Below are 25,704 nucleotides of genomic sequence, written 5' to 3' on the forward strand. Positions count from 1 at the left end.
CAATCGCGTGCAAAATGGTTATATCCTACATGCAACCGAATCTCGTTTAAAAAAGGGAGAAATCAATTCCACATCATCTTGGATAATTACCTCCACAATTGTAGCACACAACTCGACCTCCACTACCACGGCTCATACCGCCACGTCCGCGTCCGCCGCGACTAGCACCGCGGAATCCACCTCGTCCACGACGGGGACGCATGTTCACACTATTGCAATTCCGTGCGAGGTGACCCTATATCATTTTAATTGCCAACAACAAACTGAGCTGACCCGTGTTTCCTGGCGATCTTAGTATAAAGGAAATGTACTTACGACATTGCCACAGTTGTAACAACGACCTTCACCGCTTGAACCGTTACGCGCAGAAGGGCAGTCAGACTGGATATGTCCAACTGTTATTAACGAAAAGTAAATCAATTTTCAACGTTTCATGCTTCATGCGGTAAGACATGATTTTCTTTTTGTGAGCCCGCCGAACAATAGGGCGAACTTACCACCGCCGCAGGTATAGCATTGCTTTGCGTCAGTCGTTCTAGGCTGGGGACACTGGCTCGATTCGTGTCCTGGCTGCTTGCAATTGTAGCACAATCGCTCTGGCTCTGGGCACACGTCAGCAAAGTGACCCACTGATAATATTGTATAGAAAATAAAAAGAGAAACGTCAACAACAACAGTAACAACAAGTCTTTTCGAAAGTATAACAAGATCATTATTACCGTTTCCACATTTAAAGCAGCCTCTTCTCGAAAAAACCATTTCAGCAACACACTCCTCTTAATTTCAACAACGCGTTTTCCTTGATACACTGGTAAAAAAACGACGTTAGTCCAAGTTGAGAGAAACTTAGTAACGTTGATTGCGAAGTATACCAAGAGAATGTGTTAAGTCGATTCGTGACCAAAAAATTAGAAGCGAGAGAGAGGAGAAAATGGGACGCTCTGGATGGTGGGGTACCAAATTGACGGTGCTGTAGGAAGTTAAAATAGACCATAATTTTTAATATCATAGGTCGCCTAGTCGTCGAGAATGACCCGCAAGAAGCAATACACTTTGCGCTATAAAGAATGTAAATATCACTGCACTTTCACCAACAGTTGTGTATAAGAAGAAAACAAGCTAGCTAAACCTGCCATGTATTAAGGATACCGCCACTTTCAAAGCTTCTAGCAGCAGTTGGCAGCAATTAAAATAAATCCTTCTCGTGCCTTCTTGCTGAAGACTAAAGTGAGATAGGTAACCAGTTTATTGAGCAATATGGAGCCATTATTATCTGTATTATTTAAACCTTCTATATTATGTTCACATCATCAAAAATCTAATAAAAGGAACAAGAGCACTACCATACCTTGTCGAGAGCAGGTACTCAATTTTCCACTTATATATACTGCGCGATGTAGTAACGAACTAGTTCACAGACTGAACTATGCATAATATGTAAAATTGCTTCTTAAAGAAGTCCCTAAGTTCCAAAGGCTTCAATGGCTCTAGAACTTCTCAACAAGGTGCTATAAAGCGTTGATTTTCGGACCTATTTTACTGTACTTCCGGTACATGATAACCTACTTTTAAACTCGGTTTGCATGTTTCTTGTTGTTCTGGAGTAGTCATAGCATAGTAGCGCCTGTAGTCCGCCCTTCATCATCAGCAAACAGGTAGATAAGAGTTTGATATTCCTGTACACATACATGCTTTGTTCCGTGTGCTCCATCATCTGTATCATCATATTTTTTCGATGAGCCTGTACAGTTAAACATAAAGACACACCGCCCTTCAGAATTCCGTACACCAAATAATGACCACGAAAATTGAATTGCGCTTCAGAAAGCAATCGTAGTACATGATATATGAAACACTCGGTTATTGTACTTGGAAAAATAAGTCGGTTTACTACTCTCAACAGTCTGTTCAATAAGCGTTATATTATTCAGTTTCAACAATACGATTTACTTCGCGCTATGGTGACATAAAATAGTTAAATCATTTTTTAAAGGGCCTTATCAGTTTTACCGCTTGAATATTGAAGCTGACATATCATTAGGAGTTTCTCTATCTTACTAAATACAGATATCGTCAAAAGTATCTGTATATCATCTATGATTCGAGAAGGTTATACATACATGGAATCAAAAGAGCTTCACAAAATCCATATCCATGAAATTTTGGAAACGACGAAGTGCATAAAGAAATTATCTTCAAGTGCTGTGCCAAAAAACGTAGAATTATTCTACTGTGTCCTTCTGTTGACAGCTTCTTGCTGTAGCAAGTGTAGTGTGATATCAGCAGCAACGGTACAGGATGCACAATTGCTTTTAGAGATTTACGGCCGGCGTTAAATCAAGAACATATATGTATAATAAGTATTGATATCGGGAACGGCAAAGTTTAATTCTATGACGCATTACATATTAACTCTAGAACCTTACTCTCAAGCTATTTAATTCATAGAGGCGTAATCTATTGAATAAAAAGTGACAATACCATGTTACGATTCAATGCGATAGACATTAATTGTGTCCATGGTGTAGAATGCTGGAGCAGCTCTTTATGCGAAGTTATATTATATATAGCCATGCAGTGGCTTATCAGAGTAAAGATTATAAGTAGGACGTATGCCTATGCTGACTTCACTCATGGAAATTGGGCAAACATTCAAAGCGACGTGCGTCAAATTCGAAAGAGTTAAAAGCGTTCCCGTGCGTGGATTAATTTGAAGCATTATCAGTGCATAAACGGATGACACGCACGTTTAATAAAAGCTCTTCAACAACATGCTATGTGGTGGTAGTAATAGCTTTAACCTTCTTGTTAAAACTGGAAAGAATCTGCTGTTGCAAACATAAGCAAAATACGGAAAGGGGCTCCAACATAATTGTTGTGCATGCATAGAAGTGTTATAGGCATCAAGTGACCGTTCAACATATACGTTTTTATATTCCTATTTGAATGTATGATTTTCTAAAACCTGGGGTCGTGTACCGTACCTGTCTTTATTTTTCGCGCTATGTATCACGAATAAAATTGGTGGTGGTGCCAATATACATGTGTACAAACACACGGTTTCTAATATCGCAGTGTCAAGGAACGGATCCAGTCGGTCTACCGTAAAACCATTTGTCACCAATTTTACCAGTGTTGGATTATTCACCGTGAATATTCGGAGAGCTGATAATCACGCCGTGTAAAAGTGAAAAATGTACGTGAATATTCCAGCGTGAATAAACCTTCATTAATTGGAAATGCTTGAGGGAGAGCAAAAGAGAGAGAAAGCAAAGGCTCCAGAGTCCATTTATAAGTATAGGAAGGTCTATTCACGCGTGAATATGTACATTCTCACTGTCCGTGAAAAATGGTCAACGTGAGTATTGCCAACGCTGAATTTTACTACCCCAACGCTACGGATAAAACCTTTATCCTGCTTCTCTTAGAGCTGGGTCCGAAGCTAAATCCAGAAACAAAGAAATCAGGGGGCATTTCGATTTGTTGGAAACAAGCATATCTCGGGAGCTCAATAAAAACCAAAGTTTAAAGGTTTCAAAGCTTTTTACAGGAATTTTTCTGCTAACACACATGCATTACTTCTGGTTGATTTCTTAATAATGGGAGCTATGTCTGTAATAATCATAAAGCAGCAGCACTAGCTATATGGTAGATTATAGATGATAGCACCATCATCTATCTGCAGATCTGTCATGCGAACACCCATGCGCGTATATTGCTCGACTACAAAAAGTTACTCCAAAAAGTAGGTCGCTTCGCAGTATAGATAAACTGTATGCATGTGCTTGTGTGTGAAAATATAAGACTTTCATCCGAGGAAGAAGGGGGCGGAGAGCCAAATTTGGCTTTCACGGACGGATCGTCGTTATACTGTCGACACCAGGAATCCGGTCAGATCCTTATGGTTATCACACAATTACCCACGCTGAGATGTATTTTAATCCGACCAAACAAAGAATCCCATGGAACAAGTAGTTTGAAGTCTGTGTGTGCGATATATGGCTTTGTCAGTAGTCATCAAAGAAAATGTAATAAATATATTGGATCCCGATCCTGAGATCCAAGGCGATAAGACGTCCACATTACTTCAGTTTTTTATAATAAGAAATGATGTTATCGCACCCATAATGCTCGATCTATTGTCAACGTGAATGAATCAGATGGTATAGTCATATCCATACGGAGCACGTTTTGCCGGAATACGGACCATCACCATTATATACAGCAACAAAGGATAGATCGTCTACGTACATACTACACCTTGGGAAATTGAGCCACACAAGTGAAAAGAGCCAAATGCTTCGAATGTGGGCTATCTCTAACGATAACAAAAAAATTGTAATATACTCCGTATAGATCATCCCGTTCAAGGACTGCTGCAACAATTATTGGTCTTGCTAATCAGGCATCTGAAATCAAGCTTTTCGAGAGATGATGTACTTGTTGTGTTTTTTTTGTTATTCGGGTAGCCTCCTCGAAACATGAGTAAATACGCACCAATCCGATGGTTGTTTCATATACTATAAAGTGGTTCGGGATCCTATAAGGACATGTTGCCAATAGCCAGAGGAGGTTCGTGCGCGTGCACATTGAAATATAGGCAAAAATAATAGCATTGTCCAGAGATCTGTGGCTGTGGCACTAAGTCCTTGAAAGGCTGATTTGACCTTTTGTCCCAATCTTTTATTTAATCCATACCATGTCAAGAATTTCATAAACTGTAATAAAATTAAAGCACAATGTATGAGTGGGAGATGTTATGATATACTTCCACGCTGATCATCTATTCTCGTACTATCCACCTTATTCATGCAACAAGTCGTTGTATCAGCTCGTAGTATGCACACTCCTTTTAATTCCTTCCTAGAATATAGCAGGATATTTCTATCCAACGACAATCCGAAATAAAAGACCAATATAGAGATTGTGATTGTGTGATCATAGGGAAAAATCAAATCATAATGTATTTGTTTTACTGATGATGATATTGTGCTGGTGATGACGATGGTGTGATGAGCAGATTAAAACAGTAGTAGAATATAAAAATTATAGAGATCATGTGTGGCGTAGTAATGCTATGTACAGGTTTTTTTTTGTATATGTAAAGGGGAATATATGTACGAGGGGATGGGATGCGATGGTCCAATGACGACAGTGTGAGGGGTGATAAATACACAAATGGAGCAAGCTCCAAACAAGGAAATTATAACAACAATGGAAAGAAAGATATAGGGGGTGGGAGAGAGGTCTGGAACCTCTCTTATGCATAGGATAATTGTGGCAAAGAGTTGAGGCGTGCATGAAGGCTTGCAATGGCTCCGGCATATTGTGTTTCCAGTTTGATGGAGTCAGCCTTGGACAATCGTGATAGTAAAAAATGAAATCGGTCGACACATGCGTCGATGGCTTCTTCTGCGGTTTCTCTGTCGTTATCGAAGTAAACAGATCCTTGAGAGTCAATAGCATATGCCAGCTATAAGAAAACGTAATGGGAAAGCATATGTCAATGCAACAGCTCCTTTTTTATATGCGCGTCACACAAAGAAAGTTTTTTTTTATTTTTTTCAGTGAATTTACCTCATCCTCAGCAAATTCATATGCTTGCATCAACTCGGTCAGTTCTTCTTCGTATGATACGTAGGATTGTTCGCTGCTAGTAGATGATCGTCGACGGATACGCTTTGATAACCATCGTGCTGGCGCTGAAAAGGATTTTGCGTCGTTGTTGTGGCAGCTGCAAGAACAGTCGTCTTGGATATGATGATCATGATGGCGTTGTGGATCATGGTGATGATGGTGTTGTGAGAACGGTTTGAAGAGTCGAAGTGATGGCATTGTGAGCATTGCTTTGATTATATAAAATGTGCGTGTTGTTGTGTCGTTTGATAAGAGATTGAAAATTGTAGAAAGAAGTTAAAGTGGGGGGGGAAGCAAAAAGTTGGAGAACTGGTCCGCTCTTTATATAAGTTTTTTGGTGTTTTGTAATCATGCACCTGTCTTGTTCGCCGCAGTCGCCCGCTCCCCGGCACAGCCGTAAATGTAAGTGCCGAAAACTTAATAATCAAACTACTCCGAAAAATTTCAAAGCAAACAGTATACGTACTAAAAAGCACGGTCGGGATCCATTTGCGTTGGCACTCCCCAACGTCAACACTCCCCCCATTCCCCCTCCTCGGTCTCCGTCGCCCCCCGAGATACTCCTTTTGAACAGACAAGAAATCAAGCATCGGCCTATTTTGATTTCCCCACATATACTCGATTTAAGGTGGCTATGGCTACGCCTGCTACGGTTACAATTGTTATGGCTACGGTTGTCATGGTGACTACGCGCAGTTATTGCTGCGGTTCAGGGACACCATCATGGATCAGCTTGTATACAACGTGTGTGGCTGCGGCGTCCTTTGATGTTAAAAAAAGAAGCAAGAGTGAGTAAGAGGGAGGTGTTTGTTGTTATTGTTTTTATCCATATGCCTTGGCGAAATCCGTTGTGGTCCAAGACTAATGTAGACAAACACACATACACGCATTTACATGAAGCCCCTATTCCTTTTTTTGATTCTTTCACTTTTTTCTTGAGAGAGTTTCTATAGCCAAGCAATGGAGGAACAAGTGGCAAGAAGGTCTTGGCTATACCATCAAGCGTGTACTTTCCAAATTTATACACCGTGTGGGAATACCAGCAGCATACATGCACACCCGATATTCCCCTTGAAGATTTTTACACGAATTTTTTCTACATTGGTGCACATTGCGTGCTGATGACTCAATCGTGGTTGGCTTTCCGTTTGCGGGGGCTGGATGATCAACCACCACAGCACCATGTTTACGTGTCAACATTCCGAATTGCATAATCTCACTATTTACTCTAATACTGCTGCCTCCGCTTACAAAGAAAATTGGTTGTTTGTCAAACTTGATCAACTCCGTTCACGCATTCTTTGTTCTCAACATCAACATAAACACAACCAGGGCGGACTCCAACTTTTATGATTTTCATATCCGCCCCATAAACAAGCTTTTTTAACTTTCATGCCGACCAACCTGTTGAGCATTTCATCATGTCGCATCCGACGCGCTTTAGAATGAATGCAGGTGTGTGTCTTTTTCATTAACAGTTTTGGCACAAAAAAAAAGGATATGTCATGACGCTTGATTCCAGACTATTTTTCGCGTGCATTGCTGACAAATTTATGAGTATTTAGCCAAGGTGGCAGATTATAGTAGTGGCGCGTGATTACTTTTTGTCTTCGTAAGCAAATTGCCTTGTTTGTTTTGGCTGTCGCTTAATCAGCATTACAGGGACGACGCGTACACTTGCCCCAAAGAAATATGATTTGGTAATATCGCTCGTCATCAGCACGCCACTAGAAAGAGAAAACGTAATCCCATATATAAAAAGAACCATGATTGCACAAGCGGGATAAAAAAAACTAATTTAGAACCTCTTTTTCAATGCAGAACACGTCTGTCATATCGCGTAAAGTTGACAAACTATTAACCCTAAAATATTTTTTTAATTCAGCTTCAAGGTCGTTGGAACTCCTTCTTCTTTGTCGATGCATGTTGTGTACTCATATAAAGTCAGAACCCAGACAGCGTGTTCAGATACATTCTGCAAAAACATGAAGCTATAATTCGTGAGCCTAACAAAATAGAAATACATTAACACAAACAAAAAGAACAAGTGTACGGGCTTACGTAAAAGCAACTTATTCATGCTGTTTCCAAGTCTAAGTAAAGTACGTCAGCATGTTCATTCATCCCAAAAATTCCGCTGGTTTTGATTTCGCGCTTTGTAAGACTTTTAACCTTAAAAATTGTTCGATCAATTTCCGATCACTGCTAGAACTCACAAGTGCAACCTCAACCAGACCAATCTGGATAATCATTATATATTATACTCTGATAGAAGAGATAAGAGGGAGAGTATATGTGTGCGTTAAGCATGCAGCTACACAATACAAGACAAAGCACAAATAAAGATTGTGATCTCCCAATCGACTAATAACAGATATTTTTTTTTCGTCAACGCTTTATTACTAGCCTAAACTCGTACTGGTTGCCGGCGTCATATAGATCACACCGCATAGAGGCATATTTTGGGCATAACTACTGCTCACTTACTATGCACACAAAAACGTATATATTCTGTTGGTCTAGACACAACAGAATGAGAAATTCTTTTTCCTATTGGAGCTGTGGACGAAATAGGCAGTTGATCTCTGCAAGTCTATGCACGCAGAGCAAGTTTGGTCCAGAATGAAAGGGTCGATCATTACATAGTCAACCGGGCGACGGTGAGATTGAGACATGTCTTGTGTTCTTTTTTATTTACAGACATGATCTAAGCATTATTGAGATGCCAAACCTTTTTTTCTCCAAAATAAATAGTATCACTAATCGCTGATTGTAATTACAACGGCTAAGGGGGGGGAGAGAATATCAAAGAAAGAGAGGTAGGGGAGCGACGATCCATTTTAGTCCATTATGCAACAAAAGGCTAAAAAGCTACATTTACTTTATACTATTGCAATGACAGCATAGAATAGACTTATAAAACATAATACAGCTCTTAATTACACTTGTTATGGAGAAGGCGAGAACATAATGAAAAAAATTGCCAATATCAAAAAAATACTTTTCATATGTAGAATATTCCCAAGACGCGTGATAATCTGCTTCAGGCCAAGCAGCGGCAGCCACAACAACACCAACACACCCACTACAGACTCCTTGGTATCACATTGTGCCAAGCTAATATGTAAAGCACTAGCATGTGATAAAGTTGTAAAGTATTATTTGCCTCACAAGCATGTGAATTATCTTGGTATACCACAAAATCCAACCTACTGGCGTGATAGATCGGCTGCTATTGTTCGCGATTCCGTTCAGCGTCATAATATCAGTCCCAATAAGATCGTTTGCTCTTTTGTAACAAATAAATGACGTTTCTTTTTTATGTACATTTGTATATAGACATGTGAAATATAAGTGAAGTGATCCAAGTTGCGGGGTAAGCTCTTTCTTTTTATGATAGCATGAGTAAATGATTCATCATCAACTCTTCCTAGTATAACAATTCTGGTAGTGTATAATAAGACGGAGCACATTAATATTTCGTCGCATTCTGTTGTGATAACTTACTGCGTTTTGGCAAATGAAACAAATGACTCTTCCAGCGTTTGAACTTGATATCCACAATTCAGAATACTACAGGAATAGTCAGCGGAGAACTCTGGATTACTGATTTATTGGGTGACAATCGAGTTCATGCCTCTTTTGTCTTCCAATGACTTGCCGTGGCTAGAGAATAATGTTGGTTGTTCATATTTACTAGTTATGGAACGAATCCGCTGAAGTAATACTGAAAGGGTGATAGCAAAAATCATCTATTCTCGGATGATATGCTTATGGTAACATAGCAACGGCTACCATGGCAACGAATTAACCGAGTGAGTCGTTTTAAAAATAACATATAGAGTCTAATTGAGAATGCCAGTTTGCATCACTGTCAAATTGAATATATGAGAATAAAGGAGCCAGTAATATATAGCAGATGCATCAACAGTGCAGATGCTATTTGTTGTACGTAGTTGTTCGCAGGAACAGTAGAAACAAGAGCGGAGGAGAGAGGCTGATATATACGTGAGCCCAGGGGCAGAAAAAATTCATTAGCGAAATTCGAGGATCCGCTGGGGGAGTGAGCTCCAATGAATTAGAGGAAATCCGATATACTGTGATCTCCCTCTTTCATCAATCCATTGACGGTAAGCCATCCATCCATTCAATCCATCCTATGTAGACATCAATCCGTCTACGCCATACGAACGACATCCATACACATTTGCAGCCCATCAATCCCCTCTTCAGACAACAACAAAGAGCAACGACGACGAAATATACATCGACAATGGCAGAAGAAAAAATAGAAAAACTAATTATACCTATATACTTTCCATCCAATTTTAAAAGTCATGGTCTCCCCTGCTGTTAAGCACACGATCGTCAAGAAGCGCACTGCCAAGTTCAAGCGCCACCAGTCTGACCGTTTCGCCCGCGTTGGTGTAAGTGGAGGACCAGAACGAAAAAGTTGTGGGGGTGAATTACAGCGAATCTATATTATACAAAAAGATTTGGAATACTTAATTTAATGGGGTTCAATTTCAATATATAGGAATCGTGGAGAAAGCCCAAGGGTATTGATGGTCCCGTCCGCCGTCGTTTCAAGGGCCAGATTCCCATGCCCAAGATTGGTTACGGTTCTGCCAAGAAGACCCGCCACATGTTGCCCAACGGTTTCTTGAAGTTCACCGTCAGCAACGTCAAGGAGCTCGAGCTCTTGTTGATGCACAACCGCACCTACGCTGCCGAAGTTGCCCACAACGTCTCTTCCAAGAAGCGTGTCGAAATTCTTGAGCGTGCTGCCCAGCTTAACGTCAAGGTTGTCAACGCCGGTGCTCGTCTCCGATCGCAGGAATAAATTGTGTTGTAGCATGTGTTATTTGTTATCAACAACTCAATTAAAAACAACCTTTTCTCCAATTATTTTTTTACTCCTGAGCGTTTTCTCTTGTTTAAATGTGTAACTTTTTGGCCCAAACAGCAGCAGCCGACAACAACGACAGCAACGACATTACCCAACTACACAAGGGGAACGCTATTGTACGCATACGCAAACACGCGCGGTACTTTTTGCTTCAAAAGTTCGGAGCTCTCTTTTGCGCAGTGGTGTTCTTTATATTTAATATTGTGTTTTTACGCGTATGCAAACAGGATCAGAAAAGGATGAACAAACAATTTAACAGAAGGGAGACATGGTATATATCAGATTATACGGATGAGAAAGAAGAAAAACCGAAAGGAGAAAAGAGGAAAGGGGTGGGGGGAGAAGAACGTGATATGGAAGAAAAAAATAAGAGCAGAGGAATGATTTACAATGCTATTTGTGAGTTAAAAGAAGGATGTAGTAGTGGGAACATTTAAAATAAGGGCGAGGTCACGAAGACGACGTGGATGCAGTAGCGGCAACGGCAGCTGCAGTAGTTGTAGCAGTAGCAGTAGCAGTAGTAGTAACAGTGTTCTCTATTTGAGATTCAAGATATTTAGCACGCATAGCCGGATTAAATAAAGGCACAAGATGGGTTAGTTACCTTCTGAGGTGGAGGCACATTCAGCGCTTTTCGATTCCTGCGGCAGCGACGAAGTGGATGGTTCACCTTCAGTGGTAGTAGTTTGTTCTTCTTGTGCTCGCTTTTTCAACATTTCGAGTACCTTGAAGAAAGTTTGTACGTTAATAACCAAGACATCTGTAGTATAACACATACAAACACATACCTCAGTAGCCTCTACTGCCACGCTTGCATCGAGATCAGCATAGCTTCTACAAAGTGGACATAGGAAACCGGGATAGCTCTGCAATAGTGGTCGGCAGCATTTGAAGTGGAAAGTGTGCGAACAGGGTGCGACAAATAAGGCTTGGAACGGCGCAATTGCATAAAGACAAATGCAGCAGTCTTCGATATGTATATTTTCGCGATCCGCCAAATCTCCCGTTGCTGTTGCTGCTGCTGTTACTCCACCAGCATTACCCATGGCTGCATCAAGTACACTGACGTTGTTTGGCGGCGTAGTCAAGTTGCGCAAAGACTGAAACGTATTCAAGCTGAAACACGGGACATGATCATCAGTTACTCTCTCACACTTTACACTGATATAAAAAGCCCTTTCACCAACTAACTCATCGTAATGGTAGTGGTAACAGTAGTAATGATGCTACTGTCAAGAGAAGTAGCAAAATGGAACGGATAATCACCTAAACGTGTTTGTTTGATGCTGCCAGGTTCGGTTCAGTTCAAGACGCATTTTGACGGCTCGATATATCTCTATCGAGAGTGCAGTGCATGGTCTGTTTAGATCGTCGTGAACAACAGAAAGAGGGTTCAGTGCTATCTCTCACCTTCTGTTCCGCCCTGATAGTCCACGCCTAACTGGACAACGTCGCCATCCTTGAGCTGGAAGGGCCTTGACTCTTGGTTGGGTGCGCTTAACCGGACATGGTTGAGAAAGGTTCCAGACGACGAGCGTGTGTCGCGAATAAAGAACTATCAGATTTCAGATCAGTCAAGGGAATATGTCGATGATCACTTTGAAGCTCCCTTCTTCCTTCTTTTAATTATTGCCCGTATTTCTTTCCTTTCTGTCTTTCCCTCCAATAGTGAATCAAAATAACAGCCCTTTTGATTCTCCTCGTGCCGCGTCTCCCCCACCCCGGCTTATATTTGCTCCTACTTCCCGCGCTAATTTCCCTCCCGGTAGAAAATGGCTACACATACCTTGCCGCCTTCAGTCCATATTTCAGCGTGACCTCGGCTTACCACCTTGCTTCTAAACGTAATCCGGTTCGGTGATAAGAATCGCTCTGTGAACCGTCCGATTTTCAGGACGGTGTCTCCCCGCACATCCCGTTCAATCACACTGAAGACGAGTGACCGTGGGGAATCCAAATGTGGAACAATGCGAATGTGTGGTGTTGGTGAATCTTCGTTTGTTTCTGAGATGCAATTCTCACTATTAGTTCTGGCACTGTCATTGTGATTGCTGCTGCTGCTGCTATTGTTGTTGTTGTTGTTGTTGTTGCTCGTTGTAACTGTTGATGAGCGGAATGTGTTATTGTTCTCTTCAGTGGCTGTCGATGACCTTATTTGACGTGAGGTTGTTGGAGACGATAGTGCTGCTGTAAGCATAATAGTGTTGTTGTGTTGATCCCAATCAGAGATGTGAGGAAGCGAAGAAGAGAGAGTAAAAAAAAACAAAGACCAAAAAAGAAAGTATGTGTGCCGACGAAGCAAAAGGGGGGAGGGACAACCCGCTCACCCACATTTTCTTTTTGCTCTCTTGAGTTTGATTTCTTCCTCTTTCTCTCTTTCTCTCGCTTGCTGTTCTTTGAGTGCGTCAATTTTTTTATTTAAGCATTGTGCCGGGTGGTGCATGCAAAAGTTCTATTTCACTTTCTGTAACTAGGTGACGTTACGACTTTCTTGAATCAGCCATGGCAGGACAAACCCCATTCATGCATCATCATCCTTTTGTCTTATCGCTGATATTATGTGGCCCTGGAATTGTCGGGTGCCTTTTCGCCTTTTTGGCTCAGCAGCTGCTGGATGCTGGATCCGCAGGACGGAGTTGTGCTTGCTTTGATTGCTAAGGAACCCAAACAAAACGCCGTCCCTTGGAGCATGCCATCACATTGTATGTATCATTATTTTGTTTAATTATCATCGTACTCTATACATGATATAATGGTACACAGTCGCCTCCTCTTTCTGGATTGTTCTAGTGCACAAGGCCATACAATGCTGGATGTGTACGATATGTATGTTTTAGAAAAAGTCTGCTCCGCTCTACCATCGTCATTGCTACTGCTGGCACCGAAAGCCTTTTTGTACCACCATATCAGCAGCAACAACAGCAACGTCAGATTTTCTATTCTTGTATTACCACCAATCTTGTTGATCGCTCAGCAGCGGCGAGAAGAATAACATTTCTGCAGGAGATGAAGATGATGATATATATATATATGTATACATATAACCAATGATAGACGCTGCATGTTAAGAACAAAGTTAATATCATGATACTGCTTCACACTATTGCAGCTGATAGGCAGCAGTAACAAGCAGATTGACTACTAATACTATGACGACAACAATCTCATAACGTGCTGTATGATATGTTCCTTAGCGACCACGAGGACGTAGACACGACAATGACATCTTGTTTAATATCTATCTTACCATGCTAATCTGGTCGCATGCCAAATAGCAACCCGTTCTTCCTATTTTTCCCGCCAAACATCGGGTTAAAATTACATGGTATGTGTTGATGTTGTTGCTGCTACATATACTCCTGCTAACATGTTAGTGATGCTCCCTCTTCTGTTTTGCTCCTCCGCCAGCGGATTCCCACAAGCCAACATAAAAGCGCCATTGGTACGATGATAAAACCTGGTAGACAGCACCGAAAGCAACAATCCAGTATTCGCTCCCTTTCACTAGGTACAAGACCAACCTAACTGAAGAAGGTAAAAGCGGGCCGTTATTAAGACAGACCTATATAAAGAGAGAGTTTAGAACCATTTCGAACAAAGAATTAAACGCATTTATCAAGAGAATACAGCCAAATGGAAAAGAAGTAGCTAAGATATATGACTTCAATGAAACTTTTCGTATACAATTGAATCAATAACAATGTCAAACTATATCTGAGCCTCTCTCATACTTGCTCTCCGTTTATTTTGTTGTCACTCGTATTATTATGTATGTAAACTTTTTCAGCTTTGAGTTATTATGCCCATTAAAAGAAAACTTCGCTGATCCTTGCCGTTACTAATAGGTTGTTGTATCTTTATATCGATAGTTGACCATTATTGTCCGACTGATGGATTGACGCCAACAAACAAAAGGCAGGATACAGCACCTGACGATACGTACTCAAAAGTTATACACTTGAGAGTTATTCAACTCTGCTCCTTTGCATAAAATTACTATTGTACTTGTTAACGCGTGAAAATTCGTTCACGAAGAGCGGCACACGAAAAACCCCAAACGCGAATTTCTGGATATTTTTCTTTCTTCCTTTTTTCTTTTTTACTCAAGCATAAATCATGGGTATTCACGGCCTCACCAAACTCATTTCAGAACATGCACCTAGCGCGATTAAGAGTAATGAAATCGCAAGCTATTTTGGTCGTAAAGTTGCCATTGACGCGTCCATGAGCATTTACCAGTTTATGATTGCTGTACGACAACAAGACGGACAAATGCTTACCAACGACGCGGGCGAAACAACAAGGTAAAACAATGTATAGATCAATTATGGATCTGATCAAACGCTCGATTGAAAAAAAAGCAAACTTTTAGAATATAATACAACTTCTCTTATAGTCATCTCATGGGCATGTTCTATCGAACAGTTCGAATGGTAGAAAACGGTATCAAGCCTGTATATGTGTTTGATGGTCGACCGCCAACCTTGAAGTCAGGCGAGGTAAGTAAGAAGACATGATCTACTACCCAACAACTGGTCACCAGCATCAATATAATTTTCAGCAATGCTATATATACATATATAAGCTAATAACATGGTCTATACATGTGTTTATAGCTTGCAAAACGTAAAGCGCGTAAAGAAGAAGCTCAGGCTAACTTGGAAGAAGCCAATGAAGTCGGTATGTTAATTAAATTGACTAACCCGCTCCTTTGAGACATGCTCGACGAGAATTCTCAAACAACATTTTTTTTTCCAAAATCTATCCAGGTACTAGTGAAGAAGTAGCTCGATACACCAAGCGTACTGTCCGAGTTACACAAGAGCACAACGACGAATGCAAACGGTTATTGAAATTGATGGGTATTCCATACGTCGAAGCTCCTTGCGAAGCCGAAGCACAATGCGCCGAACTGGCCAAGGAAGGACTTGTCTATGCTGCAGCATCTGAAGATATGGATACATTGACGTTTGGCGCACCTACTCTACTTCGTCATTTGACCTTTTCTGAACAACGCAAAATGCCCATTGATGAGATCCACTTGGACAAAACGTTAGAAGGATTGGATATGGATACAAAGCAATTCACCGACCTGTGTATCCTGCTTGGCTGTGATTATGTCGATAGTATCAAAGGTGTAGGCCCTTCGCGCGCCTTTTCGTTGATCAAGGAGCACAAGGCGATCGAGGAAGCCTTAGAGCATCTACCCGAAAAATTGCGCGAAAATGTGCCTGATGATTGGAAGTTTGGGGATGCTCGTGAATTGTTCTTGAAACCAGACGTACGACCGGCAAAGACAATTGAGCTCAAGTGGGAAGCGCCTGATGTGGAGAGCGTAGTTGATTTTATGGTTAAAGAGAAGGGATTCAGGTAACAAAGGGCAGCTGCAAGAAAGTTGATTTCACCTTCAAGTGAAGTGGAATGATGATAGCTGACATATCTCCCCCCTTTCTCCATGTTTTTAGTGAGGACAGAATCCGTAAATCCTGCGAAAAGTTAACCAAGAATGTAAAATCAGCAACTCAGAGCCGAATGAGCGACTTTTTCAAATCTAAGCCAACATCAGCACCAGCAAAGCCCAAAGCCGGCAAGCGAGAAACAGAGGTAAGGATTCTTTATATAATGAAAGCAGTCATCTATGTATGTATTACGGTTGCTAATCTCATTTTTTGCAAATAGAGCAAAGCTAAAGGAAACGATAATAAGAAGAGAAAAACCCGCAAGTAAATAACTATCAAAAGCCTGTCGCTGTAACAGCAACAAAATGATAACATAATACATCTTCTGTGCATAACTTGTTATTTTCACACTACCTTTCAATAAATGTTTTCGCATGCATATCATTAAACTTAAGCTCCTGCGTTTCACTGATGTAGTAACATTGGGAGCAATTGTTTCTTACTTATACTAAAGCGTATCTCACTAAAAGTTTTTCCAAATTACGGGGCAGCTAAAATGGTTTGTTAATAGTGGCAGTTGAAAACTTATTTGCTGGATAAGAAACTCGTGCGGGGCAATCAACGACACGAACCAACAACGACAACGCTTTTGAAGCAACCAATCCAATCTTTTACTATTCTCTCATCTAATGCAGAACCACCAGCTCTTGACTCCAAAAGAGAAACAAGTTCTCGATTCTCAACGTGAAATCGACTGGCTTAAGCGACAAATTCAACAATATGAACAAAAGTTGGATTCGTCGCCAGACCTTGAATCCATGTTATCGTTAAAGCCCAGCGAAGAAGACAACACGATTGAATCGCACAAGGAGACCATTGATGAATTACGCGAAAAGCTCGACGTCATGACACAGTTTAATTTGAGCAAAGACAGTCTTACGAATGCCGTTGACGCTTCCCATAATGTGCTGAGATCACTGTACCGCGGCTTGGTCGATCACGATTCATTTGAACGCAGGTACGAGATTTAGTTTAGGATCACAAGTTGCGCGCTAAATAGGAGCAAGACGCGACATATTCAGTCACTCGCTCGCTTTTCTGATATCTTTTAATCTTTGAAATCTGGTTTATGTATTGATAGCCGAGCTGTTAAGGTCAAGATTGATGAACGCGACGAACTCACAAGTTTGTTCCTGACTGGGTACGAACAGCTGCGCAAAGCAAAGAATGAACTAGCGCTAACGCAAGCGAAAATCATCGGTAATATAAATGTGTAGTTCCTCAATGGTAAAAGGATCAATATGAAACGCTAAACACACATTTATAGATTGTCACCAAGAAAACCGAGAGTTAATGCAAACTCTTCGCGATTTAAAAGAACAAGCTATGCAGGAAATGGAACAACTGGAACAATCAGAAGAAGGTGCTATCCTTGCCTCACAAGTGACTGATCATACAGAACGGTAAAATCTATTCACGTAATTGAGCGAGATAATGTTTGGCTTTATATTTTTATACTTAAGTAAAACATGATGTGTATTTAGGCTTAGCGATTACCGCCATCGATTAGAGATTGCACGAAATGTACTCATGGTATGGAGGAGAATTAGTTATTGTACATTTCAACTCGATTGAAAACTCACATTAATTATAATATATAGGGCATAATTCTGGAAAGTGGAATTGATTGGGTGAACAACGATTATTATCTGCAAGTCATGCAAGATATTGGCGATGAAGCTGACGACTAATTACTCCCTATTCCTATATCACATCCATCTTTGTACATACTACATTCACTTCATATTCGTTGCATTTCTCTGCCTCTGATTTCTCTTGTTTATTTGTCATATTGGCCCACTATAGTTCATATTACAGAATATGATATAAACGTCACTGCAGTTAGATAATCATATTTCGTCATATAGAAGAACAACCACAATTCATTTGTTATGCTGGCGGTAAGAATGCAGCAAACAATATGATACCAACGAGACCGTAAAGCACATAATAAGAAAGCACGGCATTAGCGATCCTCCGTTGCATTAATTTGCTCGATTTTGCAAACCCGTCCATCCATAATTGTGCTGTGAACCAATAAAGCGGAGGTAATGACGTAAAGAACCGGATAATGACTTGAACATGCATACAAGTGGTGGCATAAAGAAGCAAGAAGCCCCACAAATACACAAAGGGTGCCGCACGACGACTTGTATATCCCATCGTAGGTTCTTTTGCCGTATCTGCAATACAGCTTTAGTTGTTAAAGACCCCCTCTTTGATCATATTTTGACATAATCCAAACAAAAGAACAAAAGTATCCAAACCTTTTGATGAACGGAAGCCCAATGACCTGAACCATAGCCAATCGTACTGAGCATACCTCCACATACCAGCAACTGTCAATGAAATTATTGGAAGCGCAAGGAAAAAGTTTGGAATTTGCTTCACTTCATAGTATGCAAGAAAGCCGTTGTTCCTATAGATCAAATCAAGAATTTAATAAGATAGGTACATTGTACCAATTCAAACAAGGCATGTCCTTCTTCAGCAATTTTTACCAGTATTCTTTTTGAACGAAGCTGTAGAGCATAGGGATGGTTTGATCACACCATGGTCTTCCAGGACAAAATTGCTGATAACCATTGTACTGGACTGCAATATATCCAGTCAATGTTATCATTGTGTATAAAGCAGCACGAATCAGACCTGTAACCATGGAACACTAAATTTCTCGAAGGTCATTAGTACTAAACTTCTCGCAAAAGAGAGCAAGAATTAAAGAATAACCTTTCCGAGTCGACGAACGACTAAGTCATAGATGAAAAAACCCGAATAGATCATTGCGTTGGATCGGATCGAGGATGCCAAACCCCAAACGATGCAAGCAGCCAGATATCGACCTTGTGAGTACCACAGCATTCCGGTAAAACTGAGCAAGGCAAATGGCGACTCTGTATATACGGAAGACATGAACATGGCTGGTGGCGAGAGGCAAAAGGCGATTGCCGATACAGTGGCCAGAACTGGATGTCCAGGAAACACCGAGCGTGTCAATCTTGATTAATTCATGCAACTTTTTTTAGCATTTTTTGTTTATATGATGATTTAATTGTGATCCTTCCCCCTCCCCTCTTTTTGTGCATTACTTGAAGAGCGATCCTGCTGCCAGAACAAACGATACGTTGGCAATCAGTGCGCCTGCCAATACTATCGTATGCTGTTCACCAAGGGAGGTCTGAATAGGTGATAACACTAATTTATATATTGTTAACATCTCTATATGCGCAAAAGAAGAAACGAGTTGATACAATAACCAATTGAGGCGTACCTGTCTGTGATAGGAACCGTGCTGCCAAAGGTAAGCCTGGAAAAAACGCGTGTTCTTGCTCAAACACATAGCCATGGCGCGCAATATGCACAAAGTAAAGAGCATCCCATCGCAAGAAGACATTGATGCAACGTTGGATCAAGGATGAAGACCCGAGTTGAATGTCGGCAGAAGAATCATAGGTTCCCGTCACCAAATAAGACAGAATGGCAATGCCGATCGTTGTTAAACGTGTTGCGATGGCGAATGCATAAACATGCTTCAGCGTTTTCATAACCCAAAAAATGTAGTGAACAACGAACAACCTTGAATTTGTGCTAGCAGGGAGGAACACGAAAAAGGTATATATCACCAGCCAATAAAACACGAGCCACTTGTCTCTCTATGTGAACTATATTGCCCCCATTTAACTGTTCATAGTCATACCATACATGCCACCAAGGTGAGACAGTTTCTTGTTTTAAGAGACAATTAAAAGGTCTCAGCTTCCAAGAAAAGGAGTAATACTATCAATAAAGCAGGAACGATACATATTAGATAGTGAGCAAAACGCTATTTACAGTGGCATTTTATTCCCTTGAGAATTTATGTGTATAAAAAAATTCGTTGTAGGTGGTGAAAAAGTAACAATAATTAGGATTACGTACACAGGTATAATATGTATAGGAAATTGAGTAGATAAGTATATAACGTATATGAAAAAGAGTGGAAAAAGAGGAAATGTACACAAAATAAGAATTGAAAAAAACAGATCATTTAGAGATAGGGTGGCTGCTAATGATTTCTCCGTTGCTGTTGCTGTTGCTGCTGTTGTTGAATATTATTGATCTGTTGCATATCCATTGCTATATCAAACGATAATCGAGAGCTGGGTGATAAGGGGAAATACTGACTGGATGGTGTCCACATATCTCCTAAATCGCCTTGGTGATGGTCGCGGAGTAACATGTCACTGCTGTCATTAACAATGTCATCTTGTACAGAAGGTCCGTTGTGATAGTACATTGCTGATAAGTTATCGTCTTCAGGATAGTAATGATGAGACGATCGACGTCTGGGAGAAATCGCGCTTGACGTATTATCCGTGTGAGTAGTGGCTCTAGGTGTTGCTGAACATGCACTGGTGATGCTAGATGCATTCATGGAAATAGTGGCCCGTACTGCGCCGAACGTTGCAAGTGGATCAACCACCTGATTATGTGTGGGGAGTTCAGAGTTTTGTAATGGTTCCTGTTGGTAGTACGTGCTTGGTGATCGTGTCGTCTCGTATGTCGTTGTATTTATGGGTGCTTGGGATTCCGTTCCATTGTTGTTTTCATTCTTATTGGTAGCGCTATTACCACTATCTACAGGGCCGGCGAACCAACTAATCCACCGATCAAGTGCTACTTGGTCGTAGACCTGGAACATGAAGATGACATTATCTTCGGTCAAAACTCGAAACAGATACCGATCAACAGCTGTTGAGAGAGCTTCGCAGGCCAAATAATGATGCACTTCAGCTTTTGTACTCGTTTTCTATATGCAACAATAAAAAAGTTAGGACAATCAAATGTTCTACCATTACAAGCAGGAAGATGTATACTCACGTTCATAAGGACGAAAAACCGTTTCAATGGTACAACAACTACGCGTTTGAGTTCCCAGATCGTCATGTAATTGAACCGGCCGACTTTTTTCACAGGCAAAACACCTTCATGTGCTTGCACACTAAAGTCAAGCAGATTCCTGGCTGCCAAATTGTCGCTTCCGCCATGACTAGAATCTGACGTGTCTTCAAAATGTGCAGGTGCTGACAAGGACTCCTCTCCGCTGCCATTGCCGTTTTTTCGATAGCGTCGACTAAAGAATCGAAATTTGTCGCGGTATTTGGCGACCAAGAACTGGATAATAATCACGAGTTTGGGAGTGAATATAACAACGAGTGTAAACGTCGCACCAAGCAAAAGCGCCGATAATTTGAGATAGATTGCTGTCAAAAAGTTTTCGTCGGGCATGAAAAAACTGGGTGTTGCAAGACATGCTGCAAGGATAGTGTTGCTGTTGTTGTTACATGAGTTAAAGCGAGTAATTAGGGAAAAAACTTGATTAGTATAAATGTCATTTTTACTATACTTGTATCAGATCTATACTCCATTTGCTGAATCTATTATTCTTTTTTCTCCTAACTTACTAGCTGACATAGGCGATTTGATTTGCTTCGGCCCATTTACCGCGAACATTGCGCGTCTTCCAAGCGAGCAGCGCAGCACACAATATGAGGATGGCACACCAAATAAGAGCAACAAGTTCGGCAGCGTTTAAATGGATCCAATCACCTTTCGCACCCGGGTATACACATAACCAGCAGTAACTCATACTGGTACCAATCGTCAAATCCACAACTTGCACGGGGTACACTGCGTGCCATACAATAAATGGAATAAATGCAATTGCCCCAAAAATAGCCACAATCCGCATTAAATAGAACGATTTGAGTCGGGAGGTTCGTACTGTAAACACGTTCTGAAATCTGTTGACAGTGTAGATGTCATTAGAGGATCATGGTTTGAAAGCGTAATAAAAGTGCTATTTGATGCAAAATTCTTTTGTTTTTGTACTTACATGCGATAGATTCTGTATATTTCATGGCCAAACACATACAGTTATATCGTCGATTTTCGAATTCAGCAGTTATAATGAGCATAATGCATACCTTGAAAGAGCAAGTGGAAAAGGGAAATAGTATCCTTACCTGTAATTTTTCGCAATAATACTACCGATAACAAGCACAAATGCACCTGTAATAAGGAATTTACGGGATATACATGTTGCTGCGTTGGGCTTGTCAATATACAGTGTGGCACCAATGTATCCCATCATAAGTCCGATGAGTTGAAGGCAGCAGAATGTAGGGCTGGATACGGTAATGGATTTAAGGTCCCGGAACAAGATGATCAATATCATCATGACGATACAACATAAAAGACCAAGGGCACTGATGGCCATGATGATAATACCGCCTGCATTGTCACTCGTGGGATTGAGAGCTTAATTTTATCAAATAGATGAGTAATCTTCTTCTAGTTGGCTTTAAAAAAAGCTTATCTTCGAAATGAAGCTGTTGCTGTTTTCATTTTCTTACCATATTTCGCTACTATGTCCACTGGATGTGTAGTAGTATGTCCAAGATAGATGATTGTGGTGTTGTCCATAAACTCAAAATAACCATCTTTTAGCGTTGCATAGGTGACAACTTGACCGTCGACCATGTATTGTAGACCAAAGTATCTGTGTTAATATAAAAGGGGTCGGTGAGAAAATTTTGATCGGCTGTGTGTCGTGTATTGTGTACATAGAACAACGCAGCACTTCGTGCGACATGCAATAAGGCTAGAACAGGGAAGAACAAGAGGATGATGTGGCACGTGGTGCATGTTCATTTTAGATCGGGAAATGCAACCTACCCAGTGGCAAGATCACCTTTAAAACATTGGATCCAATTTTTACATGTTACGACATAAAATTATAGATGAGAATGCAAGAGAAAAGTATACGTTAAGAAGCACTTTTTTGTCACATATTACATACCAGTATCTGTGAAATCCATATGGCCTACAAAAGGAACAAAAGAAAAAAGTTTGGAGTTATTTCAAAAACCTGTGTAACTATGCCACCGCTCGTGTGTATATGGTATACCCTCTATCCGCTGATGCTCCTGTTACTTTATGTGTTTGTATCCTTACCCGCAGGGCCTGTGTAATCCAGGTTATAGAATGTAGGTGTCATAATGGACGAATTAAAAGTGCCAGCACTTAAATCCGATAATCCCTTTTGACGACCTCCTGTATAAGTATCGAGAGCCTAAAAATGGTCATAAGAATTAGTTAAATCAACTTGTAGAGAAAAAAGTGCTAGTGAGCATAAATTCATAAAACGTAGTTAGTGTTGAAGTATAGTTACCTTGTTTAAACCTAATGCTAAAAGCTCCGCACAAGCATAAGCGTTAGGTGCATTATACGCTAACCCCGCAGTTTTCCATGAATCAGGAGTGGTGCTACAACATGATTTATTTTCGTCTCCTGTCAGTGAAAGCAAGTATACGTGAAGCATTGGACTTCAAAAAACAAAGAATTAACATACAAATTGTCCGGAATAGGTAGTTCTTGCCAAGCTTGTTGCATTGCGTCGTATGCAGGGATTCCCGTTACTGTTTTTGGTTGTGTATTATATGTTTGTAAGTACAGTGTAGCTAACCCTGCGTTATTACTACTTACAGTTCCATAAACCGCTAATAAACATGAGGCCATCGTATGTAGCTAGTTCTTCAGGGGACGATACCATATCGCGTATAGCAGGTGACATGTCGTTTGTTAGCATCCACACCCATCCTTCGGATAAAAGCCCCATTGATCTATGAGAAAGTAATGCATGGTCAATGATGAGTATCCAAAGACCCTTTTCCACTCTCTTTCTGCACAACATTTATTTTTTTTGAAAATGAAAATGCAAAGCATACTGTGCTGTTCGAAGCACTGTTAGCTGATCTGTAGTTGTTGAATCTGCGAAAATAACAATACGGGCACCCGACGTAGCGAGCTTTTCAAGAGATTCTATGTACAACAAAGCAGCGCAATATAGATGTTAGTATCGAAAATGGTAAGATTTACCGCTGACAAGGTTACATTTTACCTCCAACGCGTGTCATGTCATACAAAGGAACTTGTGTCATAGCCTCGATGCCATGAGTTTCAGCTTTTTGTACCATGGCTTTTAATACTAACGAAGATTACACAAATCATTTCAGATTTTGGCAATCCTAGTAACTTTTTTTTCATTTTCTTGGATGATATAAAGTCGTTGTGTGTATGTGATGAGAGAAACGTGTCTGTTTACCTTGCTGACCCACATTGTCGTTTGTGTATATTAATGCAAATGTTTTCCACCCCATATGCTGTACCCAGTCTACTAGCGAGCTTCCAAAGAGTACTACGTTGCCGACTGTCCGAAAAAAGTATGGGTACGCTTCTTTGTCGGAGAGCGCGAGCGATGCTGATGCACAAGAGCATTGTGGGATTCTTTGGACGCCTGTAATACCAGCTTCTGTTTCGGTCATGGTCGATATCATATCACCAATGACAGCACTGCAAGTGTTTCGTAAAAATAATTCATCTTTGTAATTTAATGACTCCAAAGCATAAAATTCGCGGCTGCAATTATTCGGTTTGTTAATCTTTTACAACGTACTTGACGCCTGCATTTACCGTATCAACCGTCGTCCAAGCTGTTTGTCCGACATTGTCAGCATCCGAAATATAGCGTACAAATTCAACGTTCACGTCTTTCAGATGAATATCGAAGGCAGAGACGAAAAAGGATGGTAAGTGTTGGTGACTTGTAATGTTTTGTTTTTTTCTAGGTTCGTCTATGCTGTGTACGTAGTAGTTGCGGCATCTATAGTGTACCTGACAACATATCACTCCGCACAATATTCGTAGCAACCATATCGATTGCTGCATTGCTCGCAACAATCATATCGTTTAGTGTTGGGTCATCTTGGCGTACTTGAGATGGATCTGGAAATATTACGCCTATAGTATATGTGGGTATTGAAGAGTTTGATGTCTGTGCGTAGGCAAGGTGGTCGTCATGGTCGCCAACAAATAAAAGAGCGCCAACTAGGAAGATAAACAGAAACTGTTGTAATGAAATAAACAGTTCCTTTGGACGTCGGCCCCATTCCATTATGTGTCGTTTGAGGGAAGAGGATCCAAGAAAGAGCGTAAAACCACAAATAGAGATGTGATGGTGATGTTGATCGGTATATGGGTGTGTGAAGGTAAGGAAAGAATGGGTTAAAACAGCAGAAGAAGGGAGAAATTCTAAAGCACTGGAATAGGTAGACAAGGGAAGGGAAGAAGGAGAAGAAAGATCAAGTTTTGTCTGACGCTATACTCGAAACGGGTTCAACAGACGCTTACATGAACGGAGTTGCCACGCTATAAATTTTGTCACATCCCGGAGTTTTTCTTTGGGGGTTACGCGATGCACAGGGTCCGCGACGTGGGCGGGTTGCTGCATTGAGATATCTTTCTATGTAACGCCCAAAGGGTGGAAAATGAATGTGCTTCTTTGGTTGGGCTACTGTCCCTTTGGTTTGCTACATGGTCTAGCTCCAAACTCTTTGGATGCCATGTTGCTTTTACTCTTTCAGGTGAGAGGAAATCCTTTCCTTCTGCTATCTGTTCATGCATGAGCTTTTATTACATGTTCAAAAAGACCTTTCGACACCTTCATTATCTACTTTTTGCCTCGCGATTGGAAAAAAGAGACCACTAAGTACCCATTTTACAAACTTTTTAAAGATAACTAACCACGCCCCTCTTTCTTTGAGAGGTCTTTTTTTACTTTCATCGTTGCACGACCTAGTGAAAGGTTCAGCGTAGTAC

The 25,704-nt window shown here is 40.8% G+C and overlaps 8 protein-coding genes across 8 annotated transcripts; 3 read left to right on the forward strand and 5 right to left on the reverse strand.

The window, feature by feature from the left end:
- Positions 1-212: 212 nt before the first annotated feature.
- BDB00DRAFT_830918 (uncharacterized protein) lies at positions 213-938 on the reverse strand. Its single transcript, XM_053124074.1, has 3 exons — positions 720-938; positions 498-629; positions 213-395 (listed from the first exon to the last, which is right to left on the reverse strand). The coding sequence occupies exons 1-3, from the start codon at positions 757-759 to the stop codon at positions 292-294; spliced, it is 276 nt and encodes a 91-aa protein (XP_052978118.1). The 5' UTR covers positions 760-938; the 3' UTR covers positions 213-291.
- Positions 939-5,260: 4,322 nt separating this feature from the next.
- On the reverse strand, positions 5,261-5,835 carry BDB00DRAFT_789177 (uncharacterized protein; the record flags this gene model as incomplete). Its single annotated transcript, XM_053120855.1, has 2 exons — positions 5,261-5,473; positions 5,578-5,835. 2 exons carry the CDS (start codon positions 5,833-5,835, stop codon positions 5,261-5,263), a joined length of 471 nt encoding a protein of 156 aa, XP_052978119.1.
- A 3,908-nt stretch (positions 5,836-9,743) lies between these two features.
- On the forward strand, positions 9,744-10,480 carry BDB00DRAFT_940002 (50S ribosomal protein L32; the record flags this gene model as incomplete). The annotated part of the gene is made up of 2 exons (XM_053129336.1): positions 9,744-10,064; positions 10,175-10,480. Exons 1-2 carry the CDS (start codon positions 9,975-9,977, stop codon positions 10,478-10,480), a joined length of 396 nt encoding a protein of 131 aa, XP_052978120.1. The 5' UTR covers positions 9,744-9,974.
- Positions 10,481-10,996: 516 nt separating this feature from the next.
- On the reverse strand, positions 10,997-12,743 carry BDB00DRAFT_873890 (uncharacterized protein; the record flags this gene model as incomplete). The annotated part of the gene is made up of 6 exons (XM_053127152.1): positions 10,997-11,082; positions 11,151-11,271; positions 11,335-11,662; positions 11,813-11,882; positions 11,957-12,101; positions 12,333-12,743. 6 exons carry the CDS (start codon positions 12,741-12,743, stop codon positions 10,997-10,999), a joined length of 1,161 nt encoding a protein of 386 aa, XP_052978121.1.
- Positions 12,744-14,627: 1,884 nt separating this feature from the next.
- BDB00DRAFT_830934 (PIN domain-like protein) lies at positions 14,628-16,384 on the forward strand. Its single transcript, XM_053124075.1, has 6 exons — positions 14,628-14,850; positions 14,943-15,045; positions 15,163-15,226; positions 15,316-15,916; positions 16,012-16,150; positions 16,226-16,384. Exons 1-6 carry the CDS (start codon positions 14,663-14,665, stop codon positions 16,271-16,273), a joined length of 1,143 nt encoding a protein of 380 aa, XP_052978122.1. The 5' UTR covers positions 14,628-14,662; the 3' UTR covers positions 16,274-16,384.
- A 55-nt stretch (positions 16,385-16,439) lies between these two features.
- On the forward strand, positions 16,440-17,449 carry BDB00DRAFT_467870 (uncharacterized protein). Its single transcript, XM_053117487.1, has 3 exons — positions 16,440-16,963; positions 17,087-17,205; positions 17,273-17,449. Exons 1-3 carry the CDS (start codon positions 16,635-16,637, stop codon positions 17,410-17,412), a joined length of 588 nt encoding a protein of 195 aa, XP_052978123.1. The 5' UTR covers positions 16,440-16,634; the 3' UTR covers positions 17,413-17,449.
- Positions 17,450-17,895: 446 nt separating this feature from the next.
- Positions 17,896-19,550, reverse strand: BDB00DRAFT_766280 (GPI mannosyltransferase 2; the record flags this gene model as incomplete). The annotated part of the gene is made up of 6 exons (XM_053119582.1): positions 17,896-18,188; positions 18,273-18,424; positions 18,507-18,670; positions 18,736-19,003; positions 19,095-19,200; positions 19,277-19,550. 6 exons carry the CDS (start codon positions 19,548-19,550, stop codon positions 17,896-17,898), a joined length of 1,257 nt encoding a protein of 418 aa, XP_052978124.1.
- A 449-nt stretch (positions 19,551-19,999) lies between these two features.
- BDB00DRAFT_830940 (periplasmic binding protein-like I) lies at positions 20,000-25,424 on the reverse strand. Its single transcript, XM_053124076.1, has 17 exons — positions 24,721-25,424; positions 24,503-24,596; positions 24,152-24,399; positions 23,948-24,034; positions 23,775-23,868; positions 23,533-23,669; positions 23,399-23,465; positions 23,219-23,312; positions 23,002-23,119; positions 22,847-22,870; positions 22,723-22,738; positions 22,401-22,546; positions 22,011-22,305; positions 21,881-21,892; positions 21,450-21,788; positions 20,866-21,316; positions 20,000-20,794 (listed from the first exon to the last, which is right to left on the reverse strand). Exons 1-17 carry the CDS (start codon positions 24,998-25,000, stop codon positions 20,051-20,053), a joined length of 3,246 nt encoding a protein of 1,081 aa, XP_052978125.1. The 5' UTR covers positions 25,001-25,424; the 3' UTR covers positions 20,000-20,050.
- Between the last annotated feature and the right edge of the window lie 280 nt (positions 25,425-25,704).

Source organism: Zychaea mexicana (genome assembly GCF_025766255.1).
Source record: "Zychaea mexicana strain RSA 1403 chromosome Unknown BDB00scaffold_53, whole genome shotgun sequence".
NCBI classification, from domain to species: domain Eukaryota; kingdom Fungi; phylum Mucoromycota; class Mucoromycetes; order Mucorales; family Lichtheimiaceae; genus Zychaea; species Zychaea mexicana.

Bases quoted from the DNA above. Each gene is read 5' to 3' on its own strand.
- BDB00DRAFT_830934 (XM_053124075.1), top strand. From the start codon at position 14,663: ATGGGTATTCACGGCCTCACCAAACTCATTTCAGAACATGCACCTAGC. The intron at 15,227-15,315 runs GTATGTTAATTA...AAATCTATCCAG, and splicing joins GGAAGAAGCCAATGAAGTCG to GTACTAGTGAAGAAGTAGCT. The intron at 16,151-16,225 runs GTAAGGATTCTT...TTTTGCAAATAG, and splicing joins CCGGCAAGCGAGAAACAGAG to AGCAAAGCTAAAGGAAACGA.
- BDB00DRAFT_830940 (XM_053124076.1), bottom strand. From the start codon at position 25,000: ATGGAATGGGGCCGACGTCCAAAGGAACTGTTTATTTCATTACAACAG. The intron at 23,466-23,532 runs GTAAGTAGTAAT...AACCAAAAACAG, and splicing joins TATTAGCGGTTTATGGAACT to TAACGGGAATCCCTGCATAC. The intron at 23,313-23,398 runs GTATGTTAATTC...ATCATGTTGTAG, and splicing joins CTACCTATTCCGGACAATTT to CACCACTCCTGATTCATGGA.
- BDB00DRAFT_467870 (XM_053117487.1), top strand. From the start codon at position 16,635: ATGCAGAACCACCAGCTCTTGACTCCAAAAGAGAAACAAGTTCTCGAT. The intron at 16,964-17,086 runs GTACGAGATTTA...ATGTATTGATAG, and splicing joins CACGATTCATTTGAACGCAG to CCGAGCTGTTAAGGTCAAGA. The intron at 17,206-17,272 runs GTAATATAAATG...ACACATTTATAG, and splicing joins AACGCAAGCGAAAATCATCG to ATTGTCACCAAGAAAACCGA.
- BDB00DRAFT_830918 (XM_053124074.1), bottom strand. From the start codon at position 759: ATGGTTTTTTCGAGAAGAGGCTGCTTTAAATGTGGAAACG. The intron at 630-719 runs GTAATAATGATC...CAATATTATCAG, and splicing joins CTGCTTTAAATGTGGAAACG to TGGGTCACTTTGCTGACGTG. The intron at 396-497 runs GTAAGTTCGCCC...CGTTAATAACAG, and splicing joins ATGCTATACCTGCGGCGGTG to TTGGACATATCCAGTCTGAC.